Below are 12,551 nucleotides of genomic sequence, written 5' to 3' on the forward strand. Positions count from 1 at the left end.
TGCCTCTGCTTCCCAAGTGCTGGGATTAAAGGCGTGTGCCACCACCGCCCGGCCTTTTTTTTTTTTTTTTTTTTTTTAATTGCACTACATTTGATTGATTAGTTTGTGGCATGACATCATAAAAAAAAAAAGTCAAAGGTGGTGAAAGAAAATGGAAGAATCAGAAGCCAGATGGCCAGTATCACCTTTCAAATCTGCAATTGCAAAATGACTTGACAGAGGCTTTTGTCCCAAGATGGTTACAAATGTATCAACCCACCAGCCAAAGGCCAACCAACAACATCCTGATATTTTAGATTCCTAGAAGGTACTTCAAATTTCAGATAAAGTGCCTAGATTTTGTTTAATTTTTATAAGAAGCTAGAATCTCACAGAATGAACCAGTATATGCTTTTTTTTCCTGCTGCCTTTCCCCCCACCTCGCTGATTAAAAAAGAGCCAGAAGTAAGCAAATTCCACAAATACGGGAAATTACTTTTTTGTTATCTAAAAATAATTTTCTTTTACTTTATTTTTCTAAATAAGCACTACACCATGGACAAAAGTCATCCTGAATCACTAGCGTATGTGTTCAGAAAACTTAATATTGTTGAAGAAGATTCACCAACAATCACAAATATTTCATTATCTGTTACCACTGTACTCTTAAGAGAGCAATGGGGACAATAATAAAGCAAAACCTACCAAAACCCACAAATAACTGAAAAACAACTGTTTTTCTTAGAATGTCTTTAATAACAAATTATATGTGACACATACAACTGTTCTTTTCATTTTCAAATTTATCTGCCACATATCAGTGCCATGGAAACCCTTCACCAACTGCTACCACTTAGTCATCCCTAATTCAAAGCCAAATAGTACCAATATTACAGAGAACACTATTTCCAATATTATTCTATATCTACATGTTTTAATAAAATAGAATATTCGCATAATGTGCCCCAGTTCAATAGGAGCAAAATTATTTTTAGGGACCCCCCTTTAATACAAGAGGTTATAAGGTTTAAAATTATCCCGGATATTTTAATTTCTTGATCACTTTGTTTTAATGTTTTTGTCTCCCACTAGTAAACCTTGGATGGACTCTATTTACCATTGTGAAATGTCTTAGTAATTATGAACATTTTATGGCTAATGCACACTTTATAGTGCTGCATGAGAAGGTTACATCAGCTGTAAAGGATTCCTGGAAGCTTGTGTCACATGACAGGAGCTACAGGACTGGCTGGAGGGGTTATAGGGAGGGCTTGGGTTAAACAGGATTCTGACATGAAACAATCTTGTGAAGATAGATCATAGTGTCATAAAAACCCAGCCTCCTTTATTTGTTCTGTCTTTTTCTCTTTTCCTTCTTCTTTGTTGCTTCATGTAAGTCATGAGCATATAAGCTACTCAAAGTCCAATAGCCACTAGCTTTAAGAAAGCCTGAAAAACGGTTTTTATCCTGTGGAATTAAGGTCCCATGGGAGTGACTTTGATAATGAACAGCCTTATAGAAAACCTTGAGTCTCAGGGGGGTTATGGTCACGGTGACTGGAAATAGGGACTTCAGTCTTACTAAAGAATAAAATTTAAGACAGTACGGCCTATGACATTTAGGGTATCCTAACATAAATACAAGGTTGTACAGTGAAGGAAGGTGTAGAGCAGGATTTCTCAACCTTCCTAATGCTGCCACCCTTTAATACAGTTCCTCGTGTTGTGGTGATCCCCAACCATAGAATTATTGCTGCTACTTCATTAACTGTAATTTTGCTATTGTTACGAATCACAATGTAAACATCTACTAAGCAGTGACTACGAAAGGGGTCACGACCCACAGGTTGAGAACCACTGCTTTAGGATTCTGCCCTTTTAATTACAGAGGGTAAGGGAGGGGAGGGGAGGGGAGGGGGAAGGGAGAGGGAAGGGAAGGGGAGGGGACGAGAGCGGACGGGACAGGACAGGACAGGACAGAGAAGAGACCAGCTCCTGAAAACCCCTCCCTCCAAATGGAAGCCTGAAGTCATAAAAACGCACATCTAACAAACTTTCTTGTTGAGATCCTTAAACCAGTGCAAAAAACGCACGGGACAGGGAGCAACGGTGGAGTCACCCTTGCATTGCCAAGTGTAAACTGCAAGCCAGGAACCGAACACTATCATCCACCGTCACGCACCGCTGTACTGAACTCAGGTGGCGTTAAGAACTTGTCACATTTTGTGAGAATTAAGGGAACTGGGGCAGCCGGAGATTTGAGAGACAGCCGTATTCCAGATGTCTGGCTTTACACTCCCAGCTCACTTACTCATCGGCTTGCAGTAGGACAGGCAGCCACAGCTCCAAAGCCCTGGCTCAGCCTGAGCTCCTTAGGGGACACGTGGCACTGTTTTGTAGTCAGCTGACACCCAGAAAAATTAGAGCCTAAGTCTGACTCGGCATCAGTAAAGATACATTCATTATTAACGTGGCCGAGCCAGCTCGTGGAACGATGCACTTCCTACACTTTCGGGGGGTGTGGTGGAGGCGGGGTACGCTAATGCCAGCTACGGCAGTGGTGGCGCCTCGGTAGAGACTGGGTGCCCCGCTGGCCTCTCAGCGGCCCAGAAGGCTTCGCGGGCGGGGCTGACCGGGCCAGGAGAAAGGGAGGGCCTCGGGTGACGCACTTCCGCCCCGCGCCTTCCGGTTTACCCGGGACCCCGACCCTCCGCACAACCACCACCTCGGGAGCTCGCGCGGCGCCGCGGCGCAGGCCCCGCCCTCCTCCTGCCTGCCACCTGCCGCCGGGCCGCGCCTGCGGAGACGGCCTAGCCGCATTCCGGAGGGCCGGCCGCGCTTGCGGCCCGTCACCCACAGCCACCGCGCCGCCCCGCGAGACCCAGGGGGCGAGCGCCGCGGAGCAGGAAGGGAGCGGCCCGCGGAGGCGCGGCGCTGGGCCGGCCTTCCTTCCCTCAGGCTCGCTCCGCTCTGAGCCGCAGCCTTGCTTTCCTAAGGCTCGCTCTCGGCCGCGGCCTTGCTGGTCTCAAGCTTGCTCTCCGGCCGCCGTCTTTTCTTCAAGCTCGTTCTGCGGCCGTTCCCACCCCCCCTTCCAGGCTCGCTCCCCGCCACCGCCTTCCTCCTCCCAGGCTCGCTCTGCGGCCGCCGCCCCTCAGCCGCCCAGGCTGCGCGGGTGCTCGCGTGGGGCCTTGTTGCGTTTCAGCTCGGGGGTCGCCGCAGGGGCGGGGCGCTGAGCGGACCGCCGCGGCCTCCCCTTCGCGGCCTCCCCGGGTCGTCTGCCCGCCTTCCTCCGCAGTCCCGGAGCCTGGCGGAGCCCAGACCTGGCGGGGACAGCTGCGCACCCGGCCCGGCACCCAGAGCTTGCCGCCACCACCGCCACCGTCCATCGTTGGTACCGGCAATGGCCTTCGTATCGCCCGATGTGCTTGTGACTGATTTGGACCCGGAATATTGAGAACTCACTTCGGTCCCCATCCCAGCCGTGTCCGCCCGCTGGGTTTAGCTGCAGCGCCTCTAGACCGTCCGACTTCGAGAGCACCATGGACCAAAGTGGGATGGAGATTCCTGTGACTCTCATCATTAAAGCACCGAATCAGAAATACAGTGACCAGACTATTAGCTGCTTCTTGAACTGGACCGTGGGGAAACTAAAAACGCATCTATCTAACGTGTACCCTAGCAAACCAGTAAGTGTAAAACTGGACGCATCTGTTCTGACCTGCTGCCCCGTGAACCTGGTACCTCCCTTCTCCCAGCTTGCCCCTTCCTCGGCAATCAAATAGGTCTTCACTCGAAATACTTTTGGTTCTGAGGTTACGGGTGTCTCCTGAGTGATCCATCATTATCTTCCTAATGAGGTTCAGTTAATTAGTGAGTATACAGAAATACCAAGAGACAAGAATTTGCAGTTACTGCAAAGGGACCATCTTCCATGGAACTTAAAGTCATCAAATGTGAATGTCAGATGCTATTTTTGTTTTTCAGATAAAGAATCGCTGTTCATATTAGAACTTTGGTTGCTTTCTAGGCTCGGAAACTTGTTCGTGGTGAAGAGAATTTTTTTCCTCTTGGAAAAAGTTTGTGACTTAGCGAAAATTGTACTTTAACCATCACTTTATTGCACTGGTTTTAAGTTGCAAATTCACTTTTTTTCCCACCTCCCACCTCCCACGTCTCCTGAAGAGGATACAGACACTGAGACAAGTGCAGTCCTTCCACATACCCCAGTCATTTTATGCTTGTTTTGTTTTTTGTTATATCATCTGTTTGTCTCAAATCAGTGTGGCTTTGTTTCCAGTTCTAACTATATCTTGGTATTGGAAAGATAACAAGAATGGAGCCATTTCTCCCTTCATTCAGATCTGAAGGGATCTGGTTAGTAAGTTTTGGAATAGTTTGGAGAAGTATGTCATATAGAGGATATTAAAGTGAGACTTTCATATTCCGTATTGTATAACATCTTCATTTTTAAATATCTAGTATTCAGCTCCTAAATCTTATTTTAAGATAATAAAGAGTCTTGTATTTAAGGTGGGAAATATTTTGACGTATTTACCACCAGCTGGTTGGTGGTGCACAAACTGCTTTTTAGGCCTGTTCTGTGCTCTGAAGTTTGGAAGATGCTTGATCAGTAACTTAAGTAAGATGTTTATGAGTTAGAACCTTGTCTGTTGGAGTATTAAGATTTAGACTTCTGGAATAACCACTGGATTGGCTTATTGCAGAAGCTGTAGGGTTTATATATATATCTTATTTGGCATTAGCTGAATTTGTGACAAATATTTTTAGTATGTGGGGGAACACTAAGTTACTTAATTAGTTGAAAAAAAGTACTTACAGATTTAGAGCTTTTGCTTATTCAAAGCCTAAGTTTGAAAGTTGAGATTTACACAGTGAGGATAACAATTCACAAAGAAACTGAGCTCTATGATAATTTTCTATTATACATTTTTGATTTCCCACATTTTAAAAATAGAAAGCACCTTGCAAGAATAGTTGTACTTGAAAGGCTTAGATTTCCACAAAACTGTGGAAACACAGCCCAGAATTTTAAAGTACATTCTTAAGTCTATATACACCTTTATAGTATATACATCATATATACCATATATGTGATATATACCATACAGTGTATATAGACCATAAAATACTAAAGTACATTTTAAGCCTGTATACACATGTATGTACTTGGGTTAGATCTATGTGTTATACTATTACACAGTTAAGACTCTTGGTCTTCAGTGTGTGGATCAGGAATTTGCATTAAGCCTAATGTGTAATCTTAGCACTTGTACTAGCTGGTTTTATGTGTCAACTTGACACAAGCTGGAGTTGTCACAGAGAAAGGAGCTTCAGTTGAGAACATACCTCCATGAGATCCAGCTGTAAGGCATTTTCTCCATTAGTGATTAAGGAGGGAGGGCCCATTGGGGGTGGTGCCATCCTTGGGCTGGTAGCCTTGTGTTCTATAAGAGAGCAAGCTAGTTAGTAACATCCCTCTGTGGCCTCTGCATCAGCTCCTGCTTCCTGACCTCCTTGAGTTCCAGTCCTGACTTGCTTTGGTGATGAACAGTGTGGAAGTGCAAGCTGAATAAACCCTTTCCTCCCCAACTTGCTTCTTGGTCATGGTGTTTGTGCAGGAATAGAAACCCTGACTAAGACAGCACTTGAGCTAGAAGCTGAGGATCAGCATTTTAGAGTCATTTTAGTTTGAGGCTAACATGATCCTGTCCTCCAAACCTAAACAAATTTAATAATATTCTAAAAACTTTTCCCTTCAAAACAAAAGCAACATGTAAGATAGAAATGTGAAGACTTTTTGTCTTATGTGCCGTGGGATAAGCCTTCTTGAGGCTGGAGGTTTTCCCTTGCACAGGTGGAGCACTGTTGCTGCTGCTGGGACACTCCTGCCTGAGGTCACTTGCTAGACTGTCTCTTCTGACTTGTCTGCCTCATAGACACACTGGAGATTCTTTTGGAGGCTGCACCACATACTATCATTAATGACTTAACCTTGTAACATCTCTCCAGAAAGTTTTCTGAGGAGATTGTAATATCTTGTCAAGTTCATTTCTAGGTTGAAAACTTTGTGTAATTATTGGACTTGACAGGTTTCTGTTCTGACTTATCACTTGAGATTACATTGCAGTATCACAGTTGTTGAGTAACTGTAGTGGTACCATGTAGCTATAGAAGACATCAGCTCTAGAAATTTGGAGTCATAGATGTGGTCTTTGTAGGGTTATTTAGAATCCAAACATTTTGTAGATAAGATTATAAAAGGAATTTAGATTCATATGACTGCCCACAATGACTCACACTGGCTTTTTAATTTTTTAAAGTATTGTATCCTACATGTGTGTGCACATGTGTGCATGCTTCACCTTCCTTCTGAGTCAAGGTCTTACTGTGTTGTACCCCATGATCTCAAATTCCTGGGCTCAAGCGATTCCCCCATCTTAGTTTCCCAAGTTATATTATAGCTGTACATGACCCTACCCTGCTGCTATTGCTCCTCCTCTTCCTCCTCCTCCTTCCTCTCTTTTTCCTCCCCCTTTTTCCTTTTCCCCTATCCATCCCACCAACAACTACCATTCTTTTAGAGTTACTGTTGCACTAATGACCCTATACTTTATATTACTGTAATAATTTAGCAATACAGCTATAAGTAAAAAGACTAGATATTTAGTGGGCATGGAGGGGAAGATATATTCTAGTTAAGAATTTAGACATTTGTCTTACATATGTGAGAAGTGTTTATAAATCATTGAAAACTTCCTATGTGAAATTGAGCTCTTGGAACTCAGTTAACTTCCAAAGATATTGGTAATTGGTTTAGGGATTGGGAAGCACCAGTTCATGTTCATAGTGTTTTAGATAATTATAAAGTATATTTTAATAGGACATTTGCTGTTACTTATGGATTTAGTTTTTCAGTCCTAAAATTGGCCTGAAGTGTGAAATAATCATTCTTAAATTTCAGTAATTGCTACAAGATGTTGAAAATACCTGTCAAAAGGTTACTGTTTCTTGAGTGTTGGGTTCTAGTCTGAACTTGGACTTAGTTATTAGATATATAAGCACCAGAATTGTTGAATTTTGCATTGGTCAGTAGAATATACTATTCAATAATAATTAAAAATACATAAAATTTACCTAAGTCCAGTTAGGCACTTTCCATCACTCCTTACTTATTGTTTGTTCTTATTTGCAAACAGCTAGAGATGGAGTTGACCTACCCTGAATTTGATGTTGAAGACAAACCTTTCCAGTGCTTGGTGTCAAAATGCCTTGTGATTGTGTGTCTCACCTCTGGGCACTTACCTCTGTCTTTGCTGTTTATGGTGGTACAAAATCACTTTCAGTATGTAGGTCTTCTGTCTTCCCTAATTGGCTCAGGAGGCTTGTGCTGTCTTTTCAAGCTGTTCTTTTACTTTAATGTTCTATTGGAATCAGAGAAGCAAGAATAGAACCAAGTGCATTGGTTCTGTTCTGAGAATTTAACATTCTGCAACCCAGAAAGAAGGAAAATTTTCTTCTGTGGAAATAGTGTGTTTTTGTAGCTTTTTAGTTTGCTATTTATAATTCCCTATTACCTTACTTAGCTCATTTAAAAAATATAGTTGCTTGACCACTTCATAGAATCCACATACATGAATACTTTTTACATCATAAGACAGTTATTTTATATGATTTTAATAAATTTAAGAGGGTTTCATGTCGTCTATCAGTATGGGTTAGATTTTAAAAAACACTTTGTGAGCAAATGGTACTCTCAGATTTAATGTGAAGATGAAAAATAGAAGTTTGGAGTTTTTAATGCTGCCGATTAAAATTTATTTCAGTGTTTTGTAGTCTTATCCTCATATCTTTTTCTTGGGAAAATAAAATGTAAAATTTTGTTTAATAATACATTAATACCTTTGGGTGGTGGTTCTAGAGGTTTTAGTTTAAATTTCTCTGTGTGTAATCCTGGTTTGTCTAAAATGGTTTTATTTAATTGCTCTGATTTTAAACTGCCATTTAAACTAAGTAAGCTACTAAATACTTGGTGTGCTCTGTAATGTTTATTTGTGGAAGACATCTTGTGATGTTAGCTCTTTTATAGGTGGGGAAACAGACTTGATGATTCTTTTGCCTAAGGTCATAGAACTCAAGTAGAACTTGGATTTGAACACAACTTGGTTTGACTTACAAGGCAAGGTCCTTAGCCAGACACACACACACACACACACACACACACACACACACACGTACACACACGTGCACTGCCCCCCCCTTGCCTGCCCTACTCCCAACATATGGCTATATACAATGACATGAAGGCTGCCATGTCACTTGACTATCAGTCATATATCTATACACAGAAAACAATGAATTGAACTTTAAAAGATGTATGGGGCTAGAGAGATGGCTCAGCGGTTTAAGAGCACTTTTTTTCTCTTGCAGAGGATCTGGGTTCAATTATCAACACCAACATGGCAGCTCACAAATGTCTCAAACTCTATTTCCAGGGATTTGATGTTCTCTTCTGGGGTCTGTGGGCATATAAGTCAGACACGTGGTACGTAGGCATACATGAAGGCAAAATACCCATGCATAAAGTTTTTTTTTAATATAAGAAGAAGATACATACTTGGATGCTGTAACACCTAAAAACTACATAGTGGAGTAGCATAGCGTATTGTGCTAGCACCTAATCGCTTACTGTGTGGTTATTACTGTTTATTCTGACAGAACTATAGAAAAAAATGTGGAAACAATGTTTTAAGACTGCAGGACATATTGCTTTGGTCTGACTCCTTACTATGTATTAATCTTTGTACTTTGCCATTCTCTGTTGTATATATACCTGGTAGGAACCTTTAATCAGGGCATATTCTTTTAGAATTCCAGATAATGTATTTTCTGAAGATGCTGTATGCAGTTTGTTGCTAGAAGGAGATAGGGGCTGGAGGCTGTTTCATACTTCCATTTAAACAGTATTTCTAAATTCCCCAGGGCTTTAGTCTGAGTGAATTTAATTGGAGAGGCATGTTTAAAAGTTTTTAAAATTCATTTTTCACAGAATCTGTATTTTGTGTGCCTCCTTGTATTTAGCTCTTTAAAGCCGTCTAACACTCATGACTGAGCTGTGTGGGAAATGAAATGTAATAGTTTCTATTTTTAAAGTACTTGCATGCTACTTACTAGAACTTAGCAGTTAGTTGTAGATTATTTTAATTGAATCAGTATATTATTTTAAGAATTCACGTGTTTTAAAGTTTGAAATTATGTGGATTTGATTATGCCAAAGTTCAGTATAATGGGGGTATGGCTTTTCAGTACAGAGGGTTGTTGGACTTTTTTTTTTTTTTTTTTCTTCTGTTTTTCTTTTTTGTGGAGACAGGATCTTTTTAAAAATAACTCACTTTATTCTGACTAACTTATAAATAGAAGGATTACACAAACACTTGCCCAGTCACAAACTCTATACATCTCGTTAAACTACTATACAGATAAAATGACCATTTTTTTTAAAAAGACTTATTTACTTTAACATATGAGTGCTCTGTGTATACCTGCATGCCAGAAGAAGGCAGCATCAGATCCCATTACAGATGGTTGTGAGCCACCATGTGGTTGCTGGGAATTGAACTCAGGACCTCTGGAAGAACAGTCAATGCTCTTAACCACTGAGCCATCTCTCCAGCCTCTAAAATGGCCATTCTTTTGCCCACATTCTATCATTCCTTATTAGTTATAGCTTTCTTGGTCTCTTTAAAATTTTATACTATACCTACAGTGATACCTATTAACATATGTATATGTATGTATTATAGGCTAGGACCCACATTTGAGGGCAAATGTGTGGGGATTTTCCTGAGTTTGACATTAGAGACCGATTTAGTCCTCTATCTGCCTATCTATATACATATACATACATGCATAAGTATGAAAATATAGTTGGTTTTATAAATTCATGTATGCCAGGCTGTCGTGAATATTTTAATTTTCTAGGTTTTTATGTATGAGTGTTTTCCCCCATGTATGTTTGTGCACCATATGTGCCCAGGAAGGTCAGAAAAGACCATCAGATAGATACACAGCATTCCAGGGCACCCACCCTGAGAGACCTTTGTCCAGATGATGTGCCACATCCTACTTTCCGTTGTATCTCAGTAAAGCCATCAATTTGACTCTATTAGTAGATTAGTCTATCAGAATTTTCACAAACCAATCACTTCCCAGAAGCCCCATCAGCTGACAACTAATCCAATGCATTGATCTTCAGGGACATTTCAAATTCAAGCCAAGATATTTATAAAAGCTGGGCAGAGAGTCACACATGCCTGTAATCTTAGCTGTGGCAAGTCAGAGACAGGAGGATTTCTAGGTTTACTGGCTGGTCAATGTAGCCAAGTTCAGTGTGAGCACATAGGGTGAAGTCTAGAATTCCGAGCTCAGGAGCTTCTGTCTTATATACTTGGGCTGTGGTTCAGATCTATCTCTGTTAAAACCTCTTTTTTTTTTTACCTTCTCCAGAGTAGTAGTTTGTGTGTGTGTGTGTGTGTGTGTGTGTGTGTGTAAGTGTAAATATTCCATCAGGTTTCTTGCTTTCATTTTTGTCCATTACGTGGGTCACAGTTTTTTGCCCAGCTGGTTTATCAGATGTTTGAGTACAATAGCTCTGCCTCTAGGTTCCTGAGAGACCCACCAGGATCTTCCCACCTTGTTAGTTATCTAGCCCTGCTCTGCCATACCTGACTACTTTATTTAGGAAAGACTTAGTGAAGAAGTGTACTGATGGGATTGGCTGACTGTTGGTTGTAGGAGTGAATACCAAGAAGAATGGTGTTGCTACCAGTGATGGTTTTATTGAATTTGTGCTGCAGAGCCATAGAAACAGTTCAGTACTTCTGACTTGCTAATACTGACTCTCTTAAAATTAAAGTGCAAAGTTCATTTTTAGTGTGTTAAGGTACTGAGGTCTGGGGCTTTGTTGCAGACACTAGCATCACTCTCTTAACTAGTAGAGAAGGTAGATTTTCTCCCTTCCCCCATTTTAAAATTTGCTATTACAAATATGTTTTGATCATATTCACACTTCAGAGAAGTGGGTTTTCAATCAAGGAAAAAGATGAATAAATGAAGTTATATCATTTGTTCAAGGTAAATTCCTATTGAGATCCCACCCTCATGAACTCACACACAATAATAACAAATGGGTTTTCTGAATTAGAATTAAATTCCATGTATTTTAGAATGGGTCAGAGTGGATGCAAGAAAATGAGCTGAGAGGCTGTTGGAAAAGCATAGTCAAAAGAGAATGATTTGTATTGGGGCATTGGCCGGTAGAAATAGGTAAGCGGTAGATCTGAGCGGATATTCATAACAGATCTGATGCCAGTTGTATATAGAAGGCAAGATCAATGAGGGATTGGTTATGCCCAGGTATTTCACTTTAAGAACCAGTGGCAGGTTTATACATAGGGAAGAAGAAAGGAACGAAGGGGGGAACTGACAGTTGGCATTCATTGTTGGTGTTTTGCCCATGAGTTGCCTGTTAAAACATAACCATGTTACATATTCCCCCCCCCCCCCCCCCCCCCCCCCCCCGGATATATGGGTCTCAGTCAGAGAGAAACAAATCACTTTGATGGAAGGAGAAGAAAATGGCCTTTTGTATTGAATAGCAAATTGAACAAAGGGTCAAAGACCAGTGATACTATTGAAATGAGAACAGACCCTTTAATCTGGCCTGCAGTGATGTAAATGGGGAAGGCTGTGATATTATCTTGTAAATATAAGAACCTTTTGTTGGGTGCTTCCAAGTCTTACCCTCAATCTGTTAAAAAAATTAGTCATTGTTCCATCTTTCTGTTCAGTAGATAAGCTTTAAGAAGAATTTTTGGGGAAAGGGAATCTTTCTGAGCTATTAACTTAGTCATTGGATGACATTTTTTAGGTTAAATGGGATATGCACTAGATCGTTTATTGTTTGTTTATTTTTGACATAGGGTTTTTCTGTATAGCCTTGGCTGTCCTGGAACTTGCTCTGTAGTCCAGGCTGGGTTACAACTTAGAGATCTGTCTGGTTCTGCCTCCCGAGTGTTGGGACTAATGGTGTGCATCATTATGACTGGTTAGTTCTTAAATTTAATAATTATGTATACTTTCACATGAGAGACCCATAGTTTGGGAGCTAGGAATTCTCAAAATACTTGATTTTGAAATTTTATCTTTGGTATAGAAGTCATTATCAATAGTCTGGATGATCACTCCATAGTATCATGAGATTTTAGTACTTTGGTTACTTATTTTTTAATTTAATTTTTTGGGTGGTTGTGGAGCTAGAGTTTTAGGCAACTGTGAGACACCCAAGTGGGTTCTGGGAACAGAACTTGGGTACTCTGCAAAAGCTGTGTTCCGGTTAAGGTTTTTGTTTTTTGTTTGTGTTTGTTTTGTTGTTATCTTGACACAAGCTAAGCTCATCTGGGTAGAAGTGATTCCAATTGAGAAAATGTCTCCGTCAGAGACATTTGGCCTGTAGGTAAGTCAGGATACTTTCTTAAAGTTCAGTGTGGGAAGGC

The 12,551-nt window shown here is 41.0% G+C and overlaps 1 protein-coding gene across 3 annotated transcripts in view; it reads left to right on the forward strand.

Moving 5' to 3' along the window:
• Window positions 1–3,350: 3,350 nt before the first annotated feature.
• The window catches only part of Herpud2 (HERPUD family member 2), a 40,454-nt gene continuing 31,253 nt past the window's right edge, over window positions 3,351–12,551 (forward strand). For 2 of the 3 annotated variants that reach the window (XM_034510242.2, XM_034510243.2), the window contains exon 1: window positions 3,351–3,665. In XM_034510242.2, the coding sequence (XP_034366133.1) occupies window positions 3,519–3,665 (147 nt within the window). In that variant the 5' untranslated portion in view covers window positions 3,351–3,518. Of the gene's footprint in view, window positions 3,666–4,243; window positions 4,354–12,551 lie in introns of those variants that run through there. The other variant, XM_076939714.1, reaches the window with a different exon arrangement.

The sequence above is a fragment of the Arvicanthis niloticus genome, chromosome 8, assembly GCF_011762505.2.
Source record: "Arvicanthis niloticus isolate mArvNil1 chromosome 8, mArvNil1.pat.X, whole genome shotgun sequence".
Taxonomy (NCBI): Eukaryota; Metazoa; Chordata; class Mammalia; order Rodentia; family Muridae; genus Arvicanthis; species Arvicanthis niloticus.